This window comes from Symphalangus syndactylus, chromosome 20, assembly GCF_028878055.3.
Source record: "Symphalangus syndactylus isolate Jambi chromosome 20, NHGRI_mSymSyn1-v2.1_pri, whole genome shotgun sequence".
Taxonomy (NCBI): Eukaryota; Metazoa; Chordata; class Mammalia; order Primates; family Hylobatidae; genus Symphalangus; species Symphalangus syndactylus.
This window is the reverse complement of record NC_072442.2, coordinates 58,672,598-58,695,145: the sequence shown is the minus strand read 5'-3', so window position 1 is coordinate 58,695,145 and position 22,548 is coordinate 58,672,598. Positions and strand designations below refer to the sequence as shown.

General features: G+C 44.7%; 1 protein-coding gene across 10 annotated transcripts in view; it reads left to right on the top strand.

Annotated features, from left to right (window-relative positions):
* Window positions 1–22,548, top strand: part of USP43 (ubiquitin specific peptidase 43) — an 85,064-nt gene that overhangs the window by 6,507 nt on the left and 56,009 nt on the right. For 7 of the 10 annotated variants that reach the window (XM_055257262.2, XM_063629442.1, XM_063629447.1 and 4 more), the window contains 2 exons: window positions 5,363–5,494; window positions 15,905–16,008. In XM_055257262.2, the coding sequence (XP_055113237.2) occupies window positions 5,363–5,494; window positions 15,905–16,008 (236 nt within the window). Of the gene's footprint in view, window positions 1–5,362; window positions 5,495–15,904; window positions 16,009–22,095; window positions 22,302–22,548 lie in introns of those variants that run through there. The other 3 variants (XM_055257272.2, XM_063629449.1, XM_063629448.1) reach the window with 2 other exon arrangements.

Here is a 22,548-nt window from a genome sequence, read left to right as displayed (position 1 = left end):
GCAATCTCGGCTCACTGCAACCTCTGCCTCCTGAGTTCAAGCCGTTCTCCTGCCTCAGCCTTCTGAGTAGCTGGGACTACAGGCGCGTGCCACCACGCCCGGCTAATTTTTGTATTTGTGGTAGAGACACGGTTTCACCATGTTGGCCAGGCTGGTCTCGAACTCCTGACCCATGAGCCACTTTACCCGGCCCATCTGCTCAATGTTCTTATGCATCTATCTATTCTGCTTTAGTCTCAATGTTTTTATGTTTCTGTAAGTTCCTTAGTTCTTGTCATATTTGCTACAAATATTTAATCAAAACTGTCTCCTTCTTCCCCCTACCCCAATATTGGAAGATTTAGATTTATTTATATCAGATGTTATGATAAATATTTGATTTTGTGTACCAGCTTTTCTATGGTTATATTAAAAATTTTAGCCATCCGGAATTTATATTAGCTTATGTGCTTAAGCATAAATTTTACATCTACAGTGATATACTGGAGACATGGCTTTTTAAAAACAAGGATGCCTTCTTCACCACTCTTGTGTTTTGGAAGTTCTGGACAAAACAGTAAGACATAAAATGGAAATGGAGTAAAAAATATTAGAAAGAAAATTGCTAAATCATTGTAGAAATCCTTATTTTAGCTTTATTACTGTCATTAATGACACCACATAGAAGGTAGAAAATCAAAGGAATAATCATTTAGAACATATAAAATTAGATTTGTATTCAGAAAACAACCAGAAATATGAAATAACTAGGAATAATTTTAATAAGAAATGTTAAAAATTATCAATGTTTGGGAAATAAAACATACATACAGATAGAGTTACGCCATGTTGAAGGACAGAAATAACCAAATCTAGGGCTGAGCACGGTGGCTCATGCCTGTAATCCCAGCACTTTGGGAGGCCGAGATGGGAGGACCTCTTGAGGCCAGGAGTTCAAGACCAGCCTGGTCAATACAGCAAGCTCTTAGTGCAAAAAAAAAAAAAAAAAAAAAAAAAGATGTGAGATAAGTAACCAAATATTGCAGTTCATTCTTCCCAAGCTAGTTAACTGTTTGGGAACTGCTTTGTGCAGTTCTAGTTATGTTTCCATAGACTTTCTTTTCTTTTTTTTTTCCTTCTTTTTTTGAGATGGAGTCTCACTCTGTCGCCCAGGCTGGAGTGCAGTGGCGCAATCTCGGCTTACTGCAACCTCCATCTTTTGGGTTCGAGTGATTCACCTGCCTCAGCCTCCCGAGTAGCTGGGACTACAGGTGCCCACCACCACGCCCGGCTAATTTTTTGTAGTTTTAGTAGAGACGGGGTTTCACCTTGGTAGCCAGGATGGGTTCAATCTCCTGACCTCATTTCCCGCCTGCCTTGGCCTCCCAAAGTGCTGGGATTACAGGTGTGAGCCACCACCCCCGGCCTGTTTCCACAGACTTTCTAAGGGAATGTCTTCTGTAGTCATCAATAGGTTATTAAAAAAAATTCTGAGAAATACCTGCCAAATACTTTACAACTGGAAAAAGACAAAGAACAATGTTCACTGTTAAAAACTTTGTCATTTACAAATGAAAATTTAAAAATTGCTCATGTTCCCATTTTTCTATGATAGCCATTTGCTACTATTTTGCCATGTATTTTCTGGTCTTTTGTTTTTCAATCTATAAATAAATACATAAAACAATCTCAAATATGTATTTTTGCATTTTTTTCTTCTTATGACCAGATTATTATTTTCTTTATCATTTGTATTTCATCAGTCATAAATTTTAAGGCCATCTGAGTATGTCATAAGTTTTCACCCAGATAACTTTGATATATACAGACATCTCTGCTTGTATCTCTCATTTCCTAAGGCAAAATCCCCAAAAGTGGAATTGCTGTTTATGGAGAGGGACATTTTTAAGGCCCTATCTTGTCTTGCTTCTTGAAGTTGTCACCTCCTTTCTGAAAAGGTTGTCAGGTACTATAGCCAGGCTAAGATGAAGAGTGTCAGGCTTAAAGGATCATCATGATTAACTGGAGAGGAATGGATTTCACATGGAAGGAAGAACAAAAGCAAAGGTCTAAGCCAGGTATGGTGGCTCATGCCTGTAATCCCAGCACTTTGGGAGGCCGAGGTGGGTGGATCATCTGAGGTCAGGAGTTTAAGACTAGCCTGGCCAACATGGTGAAACCCCATCTTTACTTTTTTTTTTTTTTTTTTTTTTGAGACGGAGTCTCGCTCTGTCGCCCAGGCTGGAGTGCAGTGGCGCAATCTTGGCTCACTGCAAGCTCCACCTCCCGGGTTCACGCCATTCTCCTGCCTCAGCCTCTCCGAATAGCTGGGACTACAGGCGCCCGCCACCACGCCCGGCTAATTTTTTTGTATTTTTAGTAGAGACGGGGTTTCACCGTGGTCTCGATCTCCTGACCTCGTGATCCGCCCGCCTCGGCCTCCCAAAGTGCTGGGATTACAAGCGTGAGCCACCGCGCCCGGCCCCATCTTTACTAAAAATACAAAAATTAGCCAGGTGTGGTGGCAGGCCCCTGTAATCCCAGCTACTCAGGAGGCTGAGGCAGGAGAATCGTTTGAACCTGGGAGACCGAGGTTGCAGTGAGCCGAGGTCGTGCCGTTGCACTCCAGCTGGGCAACAAGAGCAAAACTCCATTTCAAAAAAAGAAAAAAAAAAGTAAAGGTCTAGACTGTAGAAGTAGGAAAGCGTGTTTGGGGCAGCTAGTGGCTTACTTACCTGGAGCTTTGAAACATGGAGTGATATGGTATGGGGCTGAACCACAGAGGGTGCTTGGACTATTTGGTGGTGAGCAGGAGAGTAAGGAATGATTTAGAGTCAGAGCATGACAATATTCAGCCAAGCTGTAGGAAAATTGGTCTGGTCTACCATGAAGTCAGTGGGTTGGCAAAGGGAAAACCTAGGGGCTGGGCCCCTCCTTAGGTAGATATTGTTGTCTGGGTCAGCTGTAGGTGGAACTCAACAGTTGGAATGAGACTCTTCTATAGGGGAAGGGCGGACACATTTGGGAGCCAGCATCCAGACTGCTTAACAGCTGACCGATCTGAAGGAGAACCTGAAAGATGACACCTACATTAAAAGGATGAGCTGGTTTTAGAGATTTTGAGTTGGAAGGGCTGGCTGCTCACCCAGAAGAGAATAGGTTTGAGGGTTGTTTGGGGGTAGGGTTGCCAGATGAAAAATATACCATGCCCCGCTGACTTTTAATTGCAGATAAAAAATGAATAACTTTTTAGTATAAACACGTCCCAAATATTGCATGGGACATATTTCTACTAAAAACATATTCATTGTTTATGTGAAATTCAAATCTAACTGGGTATCTTGTATTTTTATTTACTAAATCTGGTAGCCCTACTTGGGAATCAACATGCAGAGAAGCCTGGGGGAAGAATCCAAACTAATGTGATTGACATAAAGACTCAGAGCCACACTTGGGCAGACCGAGGCGGGCAGGATCACCTGAGGTCAGGAGTTCGAGATCAGCCTGGACAACATGGTGAAACCTCATCTCTACTAAAAATACAAACATTAGCTGGGTGTGGTGGCAGGCACCTGTAAACCCAGCTACTTGGGAGGCTGAGGCAGGAGAATCACTTGAACCCATAGGTGGAGGTTGGAGTGAGCTGAGATCACGCCATTGCACTCTAGCCTGGGCAACAAGAGTGAAACACTGTCTTAAAAAAACAAAAAGACTCAGAACCAGCATTTCAGTTAATTAAATCTTGCATTTTTGCTTTGTCTCATCCTGAAGTCTCCTTTATTTTTAGTTTTATTTTTTTGAGACAGAGTCTCACTGTGCCACCCAGGCTGGAGTACAGTGGTGCAATCTCTCCTCACTGCAACCTCTACCTCCCAGGTTCAGGCGATTCTCCTGCCTCAGTCTCCTAAGTAACTGGGATTTCAGACGTGTACCACCACGCCCAGCTAATTTTTGTATTTGTAGTATAGACAGGGTTTCACTATATTGGCCTGGCTGGTGTCGAACTCCTGACTTAAAGTGATCCACCTGCCTTGGCCTCCCAAATTGCTGGGATTACAGGCATGAGCCACTGCACCTGGCCTCTAAAGTCTCCTTTAAATCTCAAGGGAAAATTAAAAGAAATAAAGGAAAAAAAAAAAAAAAAAAGCCCAGGCCGCCTGATTTGATTGGCAGTGGTAAGGATTGTCCTGGTCCTCAGTCTTGTTAAGACCAGTCCCTTTGGCAGGTGTGAACAGAGAACAGACCTGCATGGGATGAGACTGGAGGCTTGGCTCTGCAGTCTAAGAGTGGGTCCCACATCCATCACGTGCTGTCATGTGCATGTGTGGACACACAGACAAGTGATTTGCTTACACCCAGATGCCCACATGCTCACACATGTATAGCAAAAGTCCCTGGAAAGATGCTGAAGGAACTGCTAAAAGTGGCTGTCTCCTGAGAAGGGATACCATGGGATGAAGGCCAGGTAGAAGGAAGACTTCATTATAATCCTTTTTTTATTGAATTACTGTTTTTTAGTATGTGCATATATTACTCTTTGCAATAAACTTTTAAAAAGCTGGAATGCGCATTTATACAGAAAATGACAAAGGTGCTACACAATTTAACAGAAGGACAGCACAAGGGGTACCAGGAATGCAAACACCACGAGGGCAGTGAGTCTTCATCTGTTTTGTTCACTGTTTTATCCTGGTCCCTAGAATAGTGCCTGGCGTGTGGCTGGCACTCAATACATATTTATCAAAGGAGTGAAGGGCTGGCTCAACCGTTTGATGCCCTAACCACAGAAACAAGTTTGTATCCTTAAATTTCATACATCTTAGAAAGAGGCAGTAGAGGAGCTACATGCATGGTATTTAAGGAAATCAACTTCACTGCAAATGTGGGTATTCTGAAAGAAGAAAGAGTTGAAGCTATGAGAATGAATGAAATCAGCGAAGGAGAGCAAGTAGAGCTAGAAGGCTGTTCACCATCTGGGTGAACAGAGAGAGAGAGCCTGAGAATAGACCAATGGAGGGAAGGCTAGTGGAGCATCATGCCCCAGCAGTCACAGGAAGAGAGCTTCGGTGGGTCAGATGTTCAACAGCATCAAAATATTCAACAGAGACCACCCTGTGGGTTTTCAAAGGATAGGATACACATCAGCAGTCCTCTGGGAAGAAAATGTCTTCTCCCATATACAGAGACCCTCATACCATTTGGGGACATTGCCCCAAAAGGACGGGCTTTGGCTTCAAAGAACATTTCTACCCCGGCTGTTTGGGTGCTGTCATCCCAGGTCAGGGCTGAATAATGACCACTCGGTAGACCTGGTGCTCATAGAGCCTTCATTTGGTTGTATAAAGGGCCAAATTCACCTCTGGATTTCCTTTTTTCCTTTCAGAATGCAGTTTCCAAGTACGGCTCTCAGTTCCAGGGCAATTCCCAGCACGACGCCCTGGAATTCCTGCTCTGGTTGCTGGATCGTGTACATGAGGACCTGGAGGGTTCATCCCGAGGGCCAGTGTCGGAGAAGGTCGGTCACTCTCAAAACAACACAATGTACTGGGTTTTCTTTTTTCCTTTAAATATTGACTCAGCTCCTCAAAACTGAATCTTGAAATTGAGATTCTTAGATTCCTATATAGTCTGACTACTATATCCACAGTCTGTTCCCTGCTGCCTTCTCTTAGCTGTGTTTGTTTTACACAAGGCGTTTCCTTCCATTCCAGTATTTCTCATTCTGTTTGTCCGAGTGATACAATGAATAGAGTTTCATTTTGGCTCAAAATATGAAAAGTCTCTTCTTTGGTTTGTATTCCGTACATTAGTGTGGTCATCCAAGGCCATGAGTACCATTCCTTGTTATTTGCAGATGGTACCATTTGAACTCTACCATTGCTTTCTCAGTTATGTATTCTACAGAGTACCAACTGTTAAACTTTTCCTCTCACAACACAGGATGGATGATTTTTACACATGTGCATTTAGCATCCCCAGGTTTTGATGGAACCCCAAACCTTTCAGAGGAGGAAAGCACTGCAATAATTTGTCATAAGCACAGCTAATTGATACATCAGGTGCGGTCTTTATGGACTTTGCTCAATGATGGCTTATGCTCTAATGCTAGTCCTTTATCTTGTACTTAAGAAAGTAAAAGTGAATGAAGTTACTATATTATGAAAGTATTCATCCATTTTCACACTGCTATAAAGAAATACCTGAGGCCGGGTGCGGTGACTCACGCCTGTAATCCCAGCACTTTGGAAGGCCGAGGCAGGCAGATCACTTGAGGTCAGGAGTTCAAGACCAGCCTGGCCAAGATGGCGAAACCCTGTCTCTATTAATAATATAAAAATGAGCCGGGCGTGGTGGCATGCTCCTGTAATCTCAGCTACTCGGGAGGCTGAGGCAGGAGAATCCTTTGAATGTGGAAGGTGGAGTGAGCTGAGATTGCACCGTTGCACCCCAGCCTGGGTGACACAGTGAAACTCCGTCTCAAAAAAAAAAAAAAAAAGAAAAAAGAAAAGAAAAGAAAAAAAAGGAGACATACCTGAGACTGGGTAATTTACAAAGGAAAGAGGTTTAATTGACTCACAGTTCCACATGGCTGGGGAGGCCTCAGGAAACTTACAATCATGGTGGAAGGAGAAGTACGTACCTCTTTCACAAGGTGGCAGGAAAGAGAGAGAGTGAGGGGGAACAGCCCTTATAAAACCATCAGATCTCGTGAGAACTCACTCACAATAATAAGGACAGCATGGGGAAAACTGCCTTCATGATCCTATCACCTCCCACCAGGCCCTCCCTCCACATGTGGGGATTATGGGGATTATAATTTGAGATGAGATTTGGGTGGGGACACAGAGCCAAACCATGTCAATGAGTGAGCAAAGTTATTTTAACAACATCTGTGAATAATCTGCTGTAATAGAGAAGTTTCATGAGCTTTGATAATTCCATATCAATGAGTGAGCAAAGTTATTTTAACAACATCCACGAATAATCTGCTGTAATAGAAGAGAAGTTTCATAAGCTTTGATAATTCCATATCGATGAGTAAGCAAAGTTATTTTAACAACATCCACGAATAATCTGCTGTAATAGAAGAGAAGTTTCATAAGCTTTGATAATTCCATATCAATGAGTGAGCAAAGTTATTTTAACAACATCCACGAATAATCTGCTGTAATAGAAGAAAAGTTTCATGAGCTTTGATAATTCCATATCGATGAGTAAGCAAAGTTATTTTAACAACATCCACGAATAATCTGCTGTAATAGAAATAAAGTTTTATGAACTTTGATAATTAATCAATAACACATACCTTTTGATGTATCACATGGCTGATCCAGTTGCAGCCATGAGAACTGTTTTACCAGTTTTTTGGTTTTGTTTTAAATCTGGAAACACTATTCTCATCCTTTTCATTAATCAAATAAAAAAACCCTTGGAAAGTGCTTAGATCTTTCAACCAGCACCTTCCCATCCCTTCAGTGTTTGCTTGGAGCCCATCATTCTAGTGTAATAAAGAATGAACAGTGCAGGAAGCTTAGTCTTTTTTTTCCTTAAATTTGTCTGTTTCCTTTATGTTTTCCAACTGTTACCTTTCTATTTTTTTCTCACTTAAAATGTCAACTTACAACTTTAAGAAAAGGAGAACATAACTATATATGTTCCATGTATCAGAGAGATTGGGTAACCTTCTAAAGCCGCACAGCTATGTAAAGGACAGAGTCAGGATTCAAGCCCAGGGGGGTCTGGTTTGAAAGCCTATTTTCATATTTTAAAAATAATCACCCCAGTCATTCCCAAAACATACAAATGAAACAAAGCAAACAATCACCACAATAAAACCTGGGAGGACCACACATTTGAAGGTCATGGTGGTTTCTCTGGGTTTTGAGATTAGGGGTGATTTCTTTTACTTACCATGATTTCCTGTTTATCTTATTCTGACCCCTTTTCGTTGTAAGTGACAGAAATTTAACTTAGTCTCACTTAAGGAAAGGGCATTTATTGACTTTTATAACTTGTGAGTCCAAGGGTCAAACCAGCTTCAGGTAGGGCTGGATCCAGGGACTCAGATCACGTCAGCAGGTCTTTGACTATGTCTCTATCCTCTGTCTCTGGCTCCGTTTTCAGACTGGCTCTGCCCAGATGGTAACAAGATGGCCTTCTGCAATGCTCATGTAGTCTTTAGATCTTGGGATTCCAGAAAAAGCCCAGGGAAGAGTCCGATTGTCTCAGCTTGGTTCACATGTCCATTCCTGGGCATGTGGCCAGAAGAATGGAATATTCTAATTGGGTGCAGCTGGGTTGCATGCCTGTGGGGGTGAACGTGGGCCAAGGAGAGCTTTTATAGAAATGGAACAGTTTGCTTCCCCAAAGAAAGGAATGCTGAGCAGATAAACATATGTCTACTATACTGTATATTCCACAAGTTTATAGTGAACACATTTTGAAATCAGAAGGATATATTTTTTAAAAAGATACTGTTTATCGAATGTTTGTTACGTGCCAGGGGTCTAACTTGATGCTTTGCACAATTTATTTCTCTACCTGACACAGAGTAGACAATAAACTCTTGAAATGATTGACTAAATTAGTTATTCTTTACTATTATAAGGATAACTCATATTTTACAGTTAATGAAAATTTAGGTTAAGTTGCTCAAGGTCACTTTCAACTTCTACTTGGTGGAGATAATTGAACCTGGCTCTGTCTATTTCAAAGCCAGTGTGCTGGATTCCTTTTGCTAAAGCTTTCCTCATGCTTTCTTAATTTCCCATGGCGGGAGAGAGGAGACTTAGAAATAGATGGTACCTCTTTCTGCTGGCTGCACAGGAAAAGCCTCTTATCCTGTTTTTTATCCTCTCCTCTCCCTGGCTATACCAGGCAGGTCTTCCTACTTGTAAGGTAGGTGGGATAGACAGCCTTTCAGTTTTCCTTTTCTACTTCTTGGTAGCAGGAAAAGGCATTGGGCTTAAGGGTGGAGAAGATCCCAGAGAGGTTAAGTAACTCGCCCCAAGTCACACAGTTATTAAGTGAGAGAACTAGGATACAAATCCAGTAAACTCACCTCTGTAACAGGGTTCCTTAACTTCAACACTGTTGGATGTTTGTGGCCGTTTGATTCTTTTCTGAGGATGGCTGTCCTGTTCATGGTAGCATTAGTAGCACCTCTACCTCCTAGAAGCCAGTCTAGTAGGCATCTGGACTAGGCATTTGACTATTTGTGATAGCCAAAAATGTCTTCAGAGATTGCCAAATGTCCCCTGGGATGCGAATGGGGATGGTGACAAAATCACCATTCCCCTAACCCAGTTGAGAGCTACTGCTCTAGAACCTTTGTTTCTTGTGGTGCACCACCCCCAGACCTTTCTTTAACATAGTATTGTGTTTATTTAAGCCAAGGAGGCCTGGCAATAATTCTTTTTTTTTTTTTTTGAGATGGAGTCTTGCTCTGTTGCCCAGGTTGGAGTGCAGTGGCGCGATCTCAGCTCACCACAACCTCCACCTCCGGGGTTCGAGCGATTCTCCTGTCTCAGCCTCCCGAGTAGCTGGAACTACAGGCGTGTGCCACCATGCCTGGCTAATTTTTGTATTTTTAGTAGAGACAGGGTTTCACTATGTTGGCCAGGCTGGCCTCGAACTCCTGACCTCATGATCCACCTGCCTCGGCCTCCCAAAGTGCTGAGATTACAGGCGAGGCATGAGCCACCACGCCTGGCCAGTAATTCTTTTTAACAACTTCAAGACACAAATAAAAGCATCCATAATTGATTTTCCAATTTTGAATATGTCCCATTCCAATATACTCCACACTACCGCCAGATAGAAAGGAAATAAGAGCTTGTCCCTCTTCTGCTTAAATTCCCCCACTGGCTTCCAATAGCACGTAGAACAAAATTCAGATTCCTATGTGGCTGACAGGGCCCAGCCTGATTCCAGACCCCTTCACCCCTCGCTCCCTGGCCTTCATCTCTCCAGCTGCTTCCTGTTCCTTAAGGGGCCAGGCATGTTGGGAGTAGATTGGCCAGGCAAGACCGGGGGGTGGCTATTGGCTAGAGAGAGGAGCTTACCCCACCCTTGGTTTGACCTGATTGAAACCAGAAAAGATCTCTTTCTCTGTCTGGGGTCAAAGCCTCTCCTGAAATTTGCTCTCAGAAAATTGGGCTGCCTGCGGAGGCCCGGCTGTGTACGCTTGAAGGTAGAGAACAGAGCTGTTGGGATTATCCGGCGTGAAACTTCATTTTCCCTTTCCTAGAAGGAAAGCCACTATCCTCTGTGAAACTCTGATTGTTTTTCTCTTTGAGGTTATTTCTGTTTTTAAGACATAGGAAAGCCATGTAGCTAGATTTATTTGAAACTGGAATAAAAACCATAAGGGCCGCTTTCTTTTCTGTTAATTTACTGATCCTCAAATGTTTTCATCCTGCGAAGAGGGCACATTTTTATTACCCTGTTAAAAACCCTAACACAATCTTTTTGTCGGTTTGCTTTCCAGAAAATGCCGCTCTTGCAGAATTAAGTAGGGGATGAGGCTGGGGAGAGGACCAGGAAGCTGACATGTATTAAGCACTGACTATGTGCAGGGAAGATACACAATACATGTCATCTCTTGGGATTTTGTTCATTTTTATTCATTTGTTTTTTGAGACAGGGCCTCACTCTGCTGCCCAGGCTGGAGTGCAGTGGAGTGATCATAGCTCACTGCAGTCTTGACCTCCTGGGCTCCAGCGATCCTCCTGCCTCAGCCCCCCACTAAGTAGCTGTGACTTCAGGGATACACCACCACACCTGGTTAATTTTTTAGTTTTGTAGAGACAAGGTCTCACTATGTTGTCCAGGCTGGTTTCAAACTCCTGGATTCAAGCAATCCTCCCACCTTGGCCTCCCAAAGTGCTGGGATTACAGGTGTGAGCCAAAGTGCAGGTCATCCCTTGTGATTTTAATGGTAGCTCCATGAAATTGATGTGTTAGATGTAGAATGAGGCTCAGAGAGATAGGCTGAGTGTCATTCAGCTAACAGAGCAGAGCCAGCATATTTGACCTCGTTGTCCATGCTTTGTGAATGACCCCCTGCTGCCCCTCACTCCAGCCTTTTTCAGGATTTTCTTTCTCCATGCCCTTCCCTGGGTGATCCTGTATGCAGCCTCTCCCAGTGCTGTTCAGTGTCATTGAACCCATTGAATTCTTGGGTTGCAAGCAACAGCAACCGACTTGAGCTGACTCAAACAAGAGGGGAACTTAGGAGAAGGCCAAGGAGCCCCACACTCAGTGACAGGGAAAGCTGAAGGACCAGCTTGGAACTGTCAAGAATCAGACAGCTGTGAGGGTATCTCAGCAGCAGGAACTGCTCCATTCTCTTCCCTGGACAGCACAGCCCACAAAAATGTTTTCAGCCTTTGGCCACTCTGTTCATGATTCACATTCAGAGCAGGAACATCTCAGTGTGGCTTGCTTGGGTCATGGGCCTATCCCTGATAGGTGAGGGCAGTACCCCTGATTAAAGAGCCCTCCCCATGCGTGGACTGGATTCAGGGTTCCAAAACAGGGGTTGCTACTACCAAAGAGGAGTAGTGGATACGGGGCAGTCAAAATACGCCGGGGTCTGCTATGCATCCAAGTTACCTCCTCCAAGTGCCCTTCCCCTATTTGTCATGAATGTCTCTGCCAGATATTGAGTCACCTCAAACCCAGCATGCCCATCCCAAACCCACGTCTCCTTTTGACTTTGCCTCTCTGTAAATGGAACGGGGGGGTTCTCCAGGCACCAGACTGGATCATTGGAGTTGATCACGTTCCTCCACTCCCACAGTCAGGGGCTGAGTGGTGAGCTACGTCCACAGGTGTCCTGAATCCATCCCTCCTTTTCATCTTCATGGCTCCTGTTCTACCTTATCCTGTTGTTTCCTGAACGCTTGAGCCTCCTAAACTGTGTCCTAACCTCCAAACTTACACTTCTTCATCTGGGAGTCAGTAGCTGTCAAGTTAAAGCATCTCTCCAAGCATGTTGCTACCATCTGAGTTCAAAACTCATCAGGTACTCCTCCTCCTGGCATAACAACTGCCACCTACACTGTGCTTTGTGCCAGGTATGGTTCTAAGTGTTTTGTATATATGCTCTTTTTTTTTTTTTTTTTTTTTTTTTTGAGACAGAATCTTGATCTGTTGCCCAGGCTAGAGTGCAGTGGTGTGATCTCAGCTCACTGCAGCCTCCGCCTCCTGGGCTCAAGCAATTCTCCTGCCTCAGCTTCCTGAGTAGCTGGGATTACAGGTGTGCACCACCACACCCGGCTAATTTTTGTATTTTTAGTAGAGACAGGATTTTACCATGTTGGCCAGGCTTGTCTCGAACTCCTGACCTCAAGTAATCTGCTCACCTCGGCCTCCCAAAGTGCTGAGATTACAGATGTGAGCCACTGTACCCAGCCTTGTGTTTTAGATATATAAACTCTTTAAATACTCAGAGCATCCCTATCAGACAGGTACTGTCATTATCCCTTTATTATAGTTGAGAAATCATGGAGCAAAGAGATTAAGTAACTTTTTTAGCTGGATCAGAGCAGTCGAGTAACCTTTTTTTTTTTTTTTGAGACGGAGTCTTGCTCTGTCGCCCAGGCTGAAGTGCAATGGTGTGATCTCGGCTCACTGCAAACTCTGCCTCCCGGGTTCAAGCGATTCTCCTGCCTCAGCCTCCCAAGTAGCTGGGATTACAGATGTGCGCCACCATGCCTGGCTAATTTATGTATTTTTGGTAGAGACAGGGTTTCACCATATTGGCTGGGCTGGTCTTGAACTCCTGACCTCAGGTGATCCACCCACCTCAGCCTCCCAAAGTGCTGGAATTACAGGCGTGAGCCACTGCGCCCGCCCAGACATTCTTTTTGTTTGTTTGTTTTTGTTTGTTTGTATTTTTGAGATGGAGTCTTGCTCTTGTTGCCCAGGCTAGAGTGCAGTGTCACAATCTCGGCTCACTGCAACCTCTGCCTCCAGGGTTCAAGTTATTCTCCTGCCTCAGCCTCCTGAGTAGCTGGGCTTACAGATGCCTGCCATCATGCCTGGCTAATTTTTTGTATTTTTAGTAGAGACGAGTTTTCGCCATATTGGCCAGGTTGGTCTTGAACTTCTGACCTCAGGTGATCCACTCGCCTCGTTCTCCAAAAGTGCTGGGATTACAGGTGTGAGCCACTGTGCCCAGCCTGATTTGGACATTCTTCACCCTGGTACCATGCTGTTCACTGAGCCAGGTAGTCTCCCTTAGGACATAGAAGCCCCCACCCACTGTGGCACCAGACTCACTCTCCAGCCCTGTTTTCTACTTCCCTTTGCACATCCTGTATCCTAGGCAAATTGGGTGTCATAAAATATTAGGACATATAAGAATGACCATTTTGAGCACTCATAACTTGTTCGTCTCAATATTTTATTATGAAAAATTTCAAACATATGGAAAAGTTGAATTAATTATGCAGTAAACACTCCTCCCCATCACCTAGATTCTACAACTTACGTTGTACTAAATTTGCTTTATCACACATTTACCCATCTGTCTCTCTATCCACTCATTACTCATATCTTTTTTTCCCCTCATCTTATTTTTTGGATGTACTTTGAAGTAAATTGCACACCTTACCCCAGACGCTTCACATATGTTCCTTTTGCCTAGTTCTGTCATCTACTTTCTAAAATGCTTCAACATTTACCTCTAATGTCACCCAGGTCTTTACATCCACCTCATTGCCTGCCTGTTCTTCTGAAGGTATATATAGACACATGCACAGTGTATCTACGGTATTCAAGTTTCATGGTGGAAATGTTAGGAAAAATGGTCTAAAAAGACTCTATGAGGGGAGTGATGATGAAAAAGTTGAGAGGTGCTGCTCTAGGGCATATTTTATGTGGGGCCTTGCATAGATTTTTTGATTTTTTTTTTTTTTTTTTTTGAGACAGAGTCTCGCTTTGTCACCCAGGCTGGAGTGCAGTGGCACGATCTCAGCTCACTGCAAGCTCCACCTTCCAGGTTCACGCCATTCTTCTGCCTCAGCCTCCCGAGTAGCTGGGACTACAGGCGCCCGCCACCACACCTGGCTAATTTTTTGTATTTTTAGTAGAGGTGGGGTTTCACTGTGTTAGCCAGGATGGTCTCGATTTCCTGACCTCGTGATCCGCCCGCCTCGGCCTCCCAAAGTGCTGAGATTACAGGCGTGAGCCACCGCGCCTGGCCAGTATTTATATAGGTACGTTTATATTTTACTAAATAGCGTTATAGTATGAGTGGCTTTGATTCTGGGATTGCTCTTAGGGACAGACCTCTTCCAGGGCAGAAGTTTTGGCATAACAGGGCCTTAATCAAAATATTGTGTCCCATGTGTGGTAGGGAATGGACGGCGGGTGAAGAATAAATTTAGGGAAACTAGAAAGGTCACATAACTCATTTTGGAAGTGGTAGGGGTCCAGAGGAGGTTGGTGGCATCAGGGCACACAGAAGCCCTGAGGTGAGATAGGCTAAAAAATGACCCCCAAAGATATGAGGTCCTAATCGCTGCATCTTGTAGATGTTGTCTGTATTAGTCTGTTTTCACACTGCTATAAAGGAATACCTGAGACTGGGTAACTTACAAAAGAAAGAGGTTTAATTGACTCACAGTTCCACATGACTGGGGAGGCCTCAGGAAACTTACAGTCATGGTGGAAGGGGAAGCAGGCACCGTCTTCACAAGGTGTCAGGAGAGGGAAGAGTGAGCAGCAAAGGGGGAAGCACCCCTTATAAAACCATCAGATCTCATGAGAACTCACTCATTAACACTAGAACAGCATGGGGGAACCACCCCCATGATCCAGTCACCTCCCGCCAGCTCTCTCTCTAGACATGCGGGGATTGTGGGGATTACAATTCAAGATGAGATTCGGGTAGGGACACAGCCAAATGATATCATTACCTTCTAGGGTAAAGACTTTGGAGATGTGATTAAGAATCTTGAGATGGGGTCATTAACCTGGATTATGCCAGTGGGCCCTAAATGCACTACCAGTGTCCTTGTGAAAGAGAGGCTGGGGGAGATTTGAGACACACACAGGAGAAAGCTATGTGAAGACAGAGCAGAGAGAGAGAGTTGAAGATGCTAGCCTTGAAAACTGGGGTGATGTGGTCACAAGCCAAGGAATTCCGGCAGCCACCAGAGTTGAAAGAGTCAAGGAGCAGACTCTCATCTAGAGCCCCCGGAGGGAGTGCGGCCCTGCCAACACCTCGATTTCAGTGCAGTGATACTGATTTTGGATGTCTGCTCGTGAGAACTGTGAGAGAATAAGCTATTATTTACAGCCCCCAGTTTGTGATAATTTGCTGTCGCAGCCACAGGAAACAAGGAAATGCAAGGGGAATGCAAAGGACACCAGGACTGATGGACGGAGTGAAGGAAGCTTGTGGACCAAATGGAAAAACTAAAAGCCTCATTTGCCTGCAGAAGGGAATACTTACGTGAAACTGACTCCTGAGAAAATGTGGGCAGGAATGATTTAGCAGGCGGGTGGAAGGTGGAGAGATTTGGTGTGGATGCGTTTGAGGTGATGGCAAGCCCACCCAGTAAATACACAAGAGGCATCTAGACATTGAAGCCGAGTGGGATGGAGATAACGCAAAGGGCCGTCCATCCAGGGGGAACGGGTGAGGCTGGTGAGAACGAGCGAGCATCCGCCAAGGTTCAGGCTCAGGTTTGCTCTTTTAATAGACACACAGTTCTTGTCCCAGAGAATTTGGAAGGTCAGGGCATTCAAAGAGCTTTGAGTTATGGTAAAGGTAGCACTGAAGGTTGAGACTCCACAGAGGCCCAGAAAGGGATGATGCGGGCCCGGGAGGAAGTATGGGCTCAGTGGTCTGGAAGCAGTTGAGTGACGAGAGGTGTATCTAATCTGGCTTCCTTTCCTCATTTCTTTGCAGCTTCCGCCTGAAGCCACTAAAACCTCTGAGAACTGCCTGTCAACATCAGCTCAGCTTCCTCTAGGTCAAAGCTTTGTGCAAAGCCACTTTCAAGCACAATATAGGTAAGACGGGGATGTGTTTAGAATGTATCACCCAAGGGCTCAGCAAACTCAGTTCCTGGCAACCAGTCTCCCATTGCCAGATTTACCCTGAGATTTCAAAACAAAACCGCAAACACCCTTCTCTCTCCCATTATAAATCCTGATTAAGCACATACTCCTGTTGTCTCTGACCTTTAGTATTCCTTCTTTTCCTTCTTCTTAGCTTCTGGGCCCTCCACCTTACTTGAAAGAGGGGTGATAAGAGGGTGATTCTACAGAAGGTAATTGTGAGCTGGGATCTCACTAGCAAGCAGTCACTCTGAAGTTGGAGAGACCCTTCCTGTTTGTTCTCTCTCCAGAGAGCCCAACTTAACAAGTCATTCTGAGCTCGAGAGTTCCAAGCATTATGGAGGATATAAAAATATATATATATATATAGCCTGGGCAACATAGGGAGACCCCATCTGTACCAAAAACAAAACAAAACAAAACAAAACAAAACAAAAACACACAAAACCTAGCCAAGTGTGGCACGTGCCTGTGGTCCCAGCTACTTGGGAGGCTGAGATAGGAGGATTGCTTGGGCCCAGGAGGTCGAGGCTGTGATTGAGGCTGGCGTACAGTGAGCCGTGATTGCACCACTGTACTCCAGCCTGGGCAACAGAGTGAGACCCTATCTCAAAAAAATAAGTAAACAAATAAATACACAAACAATATAGTTATACAGCCTTTGACTTCAGAAAGTATGTGTTCTCTTTGAGCTTTTATATATGAAAGTGCAGAGACTCATACAAGGCAGAATCGTTTCAATATTATAATGTTTAGTGAAAGCACTGACAGCAGTGAAAGGTCAGAGAGGGGAGAAAACCCCATGGGCTTCTCAGAGGAAGTGTGCCTTTTGTTGGCCTCTGCAGGATGAATAGAAGTACGAACGGGTAGGAGGATAGTCAACAAGAACAAATGCAAGCTTAAAGGTGGGAATGAGCACAGTGGTCAGGATTTAGACGAGGAAGCCATTGGTTACAGAGAGCCTCCTCTAAGTAGGATGCTTGCCTGTGTGTGTATATGTGTGTGTGTGTGTGTGTGTCTGTGTGTTGCCAATATATATGTGTGTTTATATGTGTGTGTGTGTCTATATATATTTTAAGCCTTACAGAAAGTCTCAGGGGATGAGTATTAAAATTTGGGAAGTTGGGCTTTTTCTACGGACACATGATAAGTGGCAGAACCAGGATTTGTCCCCTGAAATATCTCTAAAGCACAAGTCCTGCCTTTTTGCTTTTTTTGCAATTCTTCTGTTGTTCTTCCAGCTAACCTTGTTCATTCATTGTGATTCTCTGCTGCTCCTTCAATTTCACAGAAACTCTGTTCTCTATTATGGGTACCAAAACAAGTTTTTTGTATTTTTCTTCTGGATGTTGCACTAAATCATTTCAAAGCCATGCTTTTCTCCGAGTCGTCTGGATAATATTTCCTTTGCATTGCTTTGCAGTGGTTTTTTGGAGGTCTGCAGGTGGTTTTCTTCTCTTATTGACTTCTCTTCAAACAAGGAGATAATTATTCAGTCTTCTAGAATTTCCTTACTTATAGCCATTTACTTCCATACTTTTTGGAGATTTGTATTCTTTGTGTTTGCACAGCAAGACGTCACTTAAAACTGCCCGGAAACTATCCTGATTTAGGATTCATATTATAATCAATAACCACTGAAAAGATAAATAGGGTATAATTACTCTCTTTCGAGGTTGATTGTTTATTTAGGAAGACCAAATAGTCTTTGAAACTAAGCTGCTTTCCACTGGTGAAGAAAAGTCTATAGCAGTTGACAAGTTCTCTCACCCTCTGCCTCACCAGGGACAGGGACCCTGCAGAAACTGCTTGCTTGCGGTTGTTTCGCATACAGGGTAAAGAGGAGCCCATCTCTATGAGCTCAGATTTCGCTGTCATGCCTGAAGAAAGCCTTGCTCATTTCCTGAGGGATGTGGTAACTCTCCAGGAGGTATGCAGAGAGGAAACCGAGATTTTGTGGTCACCAGCCTTGAAAGCTACTGGCCATGAAAGCTGCTTGTAGGGCATCTGTCTTATTTATTTATTTATTTATTTATTTTATTTTTTTTTTTTTTGAGACAGAGTCTCCCTCTGTCACCCAGGCTGGAGTGCAGTGGCACAATCTTGGCTCACTGCAACCTCCACTTCCTGGGTTCAAGTGATTTTCCTGCCTCAGCCTCCTGAGTAGCTGGGATTACAGGTGTGCACCACCACACCCGGCTAATTTTTTTTTTTTTTTTTAATTTTTAGTAGAGACGGGGTTTCACCATGTTGGTCAGGCTGGTCTCGAACTCCTGACCTTGTGATCCACCTGCCTCGGCCTCCCAAAGTGTTGGGATTACAGACGTGAGCCGCCACGCCCGGCCGGGCATCTGTCTTATCTTCAGGTGCCCAACGCAGAGGGTGCTAGAACCAAAAATAAGGAGACAGAGGAAAAGCATAGAGAAAGAGAAAGAAGAACATTTAGTACGAGGGAAAGGGGAGTATAAGGTGAAGGCGTGTTAGAGAGAGGGGAGAGATCACTGATCATGGCCAGCAGGTCGAATTCATCTATGTCCTTGTACAATTAATTCACCTATTTCTCTATTCATTTCCCCTCTCATCCACATACTCTTTTTCCTTCTTTCAAATATTCAAGTGCCTGCTAATGTGCTTGGTCCAGTAGTTACCAGGAGGAGTAGAACTCCTGGCTGAATCCTCGTTGATTCTTTAGATATTTCGTTCATGCCCTACTGTGTGCTGGGTTGTCTTGTAGGTGCTGTGAACAAGACTCAGCCCCTGTTCTCAGGGAGCTCACATTCTACCTGGGGGAATGCTAGATAATGTACAAGTAAACAACAACCTGTGACAGCCATCAGCGGAAAGATAAGGAGTCACTTGGGAGGCGGGGAAGTGGCCCACATTCCATAAGGTGGGCAGGGAAGGCTTCTTTTTGGAGCTGAAAACAGAGTGACAAGGAGTCTACCATTTTAATAACTGGGCACAGAGTATTCCAGGCAGAGGACACAGCACAGGCAAAGGGCCAGAAGTGGGAATAATCCTGCAAGTTCAAGGAATGGAAAGCACAAGGTAGCTGCCAAGGAGTGAGTAGAGCAGCTGAGATTACAGGCATGCACTGGAGATGGCTGGAGAGGTGGGTGGGGACCTGGTAGGGCAGGTTTTCAGTCCAAGTGTGCGGGTTTTAGTCTTAAGGGCACAGGAAGACACTGCAGAGTTAAAGGAGGGAGTCATCTAGCTCATTAGTTTCAGAGGTGACTGCTTTTTTTTTTTTTTTTTTTGAGATGGAGTCTCATGCTGTCACCCAGCTTGGAGTGCAGTGGCACCATCTTGGCTCATTGCAACCTCTGCTTCCCAGGTTCAAGCCATTCTCCTGCCTCAGCCTCCCAAGTAGCTGGGACTACAGGCGTGTGCCACCATGCCCAGCAAATTTTTGTATTTTTAGTAGTGATGGGGTTTCATCATGCTGGCCAGGCTGGTCTTGAACTCCTGACCTCTAGTGATCCACCTGCCTCGGCCTCCCAAAGTGCTGAGATTACAGGTGTGAGCCACTGCGCCCAGCCCAGAGGCAACTGCTTTTTGTGAGCAATGCAGGGAGGCGAGAGGAGGCAGGAGCAACAGTTGGTGTTACCACTGTGGTCCCAGTGGGAGAGCAATGGTGGTTGGAACTGCAGAGGTGGTGGTAGAGATGGAGGGAAGTGGAGGGGTTTGGAGTATGTTTTTGGATGGAAAGTCAGCATCTTTCCATTAGTCCTTCCACCCCTCACCCCTCACCCCAGTCTTGCTAAAGGGGTGAGGGGTAGAGGGGCTAAGGGAGAGATGAGAATCTACGGTGACTCTTGGATTTTTCTATGGTTATAACTGGTGAGTGCTTCGGAGGAAAAATCGAGGGTGCTTTGAAGTACATGCCTGACTTGGCGTGGGATGAAATCGGGGGTGGGGAGGACTTCCGAGGAAGTGACATTTGAGCTGATTGGATATTAAGGACCATCAGTGCCCTTTGGGTATTTTTCCTATAGCATGATGAGTAAGAGGCGAGGTGTTCACGCTAAAGATGAACTGGCAATGGCTAAAAGTGCCAGCTTTGTGCCTGCTGGTAAAGACAAGGTGTCATCAGGGATGCCTTGAGGTCTGAGAGGTGGTTTTCTGCAGTGGTCAGTAGGGACAGTGCCCCGCTGGCGTCTCCTGCTGTCCCTGACTCTCTCCTGGCTTCCTCTCCCTGGGGAGGGCTTGCCTGGGATGGCATCGGCCTTCTTGATGTAATTGAGAGATGGATGTGTTATCATGGGTTAATTTAGAGGCATCTTCCCTTAAACCCGTTTTAAGGGGCTGAGTTTTTGACTTTGGCTGGGGGAGAGAAGAGGAACCTCCAGTACTAGAGTGCGGAAGATCCTGGACTATAGCAAAGATATTTAGTTATTCTATGTAATTATCATCACAGTCTAAAAATGTCTGCGAGTCTAACAACCAACAATTGTGGCTACGTTGGAGTTTTGGCTGGAGGAGGGTGTGTGTGTGTGTGTGTGTGTGTGTGTGTGTATGTGTGCACAAATTCTTCATGTCCTTCATAGCCTTTATCCACAGAAAGTCTAAAGATGCTTTTGAAGGCTTCCTCAGAACAGATCTCGGAAAGGTGAGATCTTGCTTACGTATTGGCATAATTATTGTTTTCGCATAGACGTCAGATCCACTGTGCAGTGAGCAGGTAAAGTGGACTGGGTTTGAGGTGAAAGATGTGTGTGTATTTGGCAGCAGTTAAAGGGCAGAGTGACAAGAAATTCAGGCGCAAAGCCTGGGGCTCATTGGTGGGCGTTTGTAGCAGGTGGAAAAGCAAACCGCAGCCCTGAGTTTTAATAGCACTGACGGGGTTAGCTTTCTAACAGAAGCAATTTGACAAGGAGAATGAATACCTTAGGGAAATGGGCCCATGAACATTGAAAGGCAGTGGGGTGATTTTCTGTTCCTTTTCCCCGTGCGTGCGCTTGCGAGACAACAGAGCAGGACTGTGAATGTCCTGGAGGGAATGGGGAGAACGGAGGCATCTGTCAGGCCACACTGGGGTATTGCTCTAGCCTGGTAACGTGGCCAGAACTTTTTGTAAAAGTGAAGCTGCCTCTCCATCTTCTTCCAGATCTGTTGTTCACATCAGTCTGTCCTCATTTCTCAACCTTTGATACATGGATGTATTTCACATCTTTCCTATAGTTTATTATGAAAACATTATACTTTTTCATTCTTTATTTTATTTTTATTTTTTTGAGATGGAGTTTTGCTCTTGTCACCCAGGCTGGAGTGCAATGGCGCGATCTCAGCTCACTGCAACCTCCACCTCCCTGGTGCAAGTGATTCTCCTGCCTCAGCTTCCCAAGTAGCTGGGATTACAGGCACCCACCACCATGCCCGGCTAATTTTTGTATTTTTAGTAGAGATAGGCTTTCACCATGTTGACCAGGATGGTCTCGAGCTTCTGACCTCAGGTGATCGCCCACCTTGGCTCTCCCAAACTGCTGGGATTACAGGCATGAACCACTGCGCCTGCCCAACGTTTTCATTCTTTCAATATAAAATTTGCCCGTTCTATTTTTTTTCTACAAACCACTCATCGCTTGCTAGCTGATAGGAGTTGGTGGCTCAGTGTAAAAGTCATATTCCTGAACCAGTTTAATATGTTGCAATGCTTCAAGAAAAATGCAACCCGGCATAGTTTTAGTAGGCTGAAAAACATAAAGAAGACGTCAATGAAAAATATTCCCTCTCATTGGTTTATATACTTGTGGAATGGGAATTTGGGAATTTCCCAATGACCCAAGTATATCCTTCAGGCCAATTTTTTGCCTAGGTACGTGATGGACAGAGGTGGAGAAGGATTGGAGGAGAGACGCAGTGGCAGAGGAGACCCCAGAAATGCTGGGTTTCTGGCTGGCTGGTGCTCGCTATCTGATACAATGCTTTCAACAAAAACACTACCGTGGGTCTCCCGAAGGGAAATGACCTGAGGCAGCAGGAACGATGGAATGTCCAGTACTGGGGCCTGTTTTCTATAATCAGGTTGATGGTCTGATAAGTTGTATCCAAGATAACTGACTTGTAATGGGCAGATCACCCAGGCTTGCCTCGGGTGACACCCTCCCATTTGTGTTCCTGTTTGTCCCTGGATTTTCCTATTTGTCTGCTCAGTGGAAAACCAATCAAACGAGACGGGCACTCTCCACAAGGACTCAGGAAACCCGTTCTGATGCCAGCTTTGGCTTACTTGCTGACTTATCCCGGTAATGTCATACAGCGCTAAGAGTACGGACTTCAGAGTCAGACTGCCAGGGTGGTCTTGTTCCGTGTCCTCAGCGAAGTTAATGTAGATTTTAGGATTAGTAACTTAGCGTGCAGAAATCCCTTGTATCTTGGAAGAATATGGTGCATTCTATGATAAAGAAAATTGGTACGTACATGTGGAATATAAAAGTTGCATTTCGGCCGGGCGCAGTGGCTCACGCCTGTAATCCCAGCACTTTGGGAGGC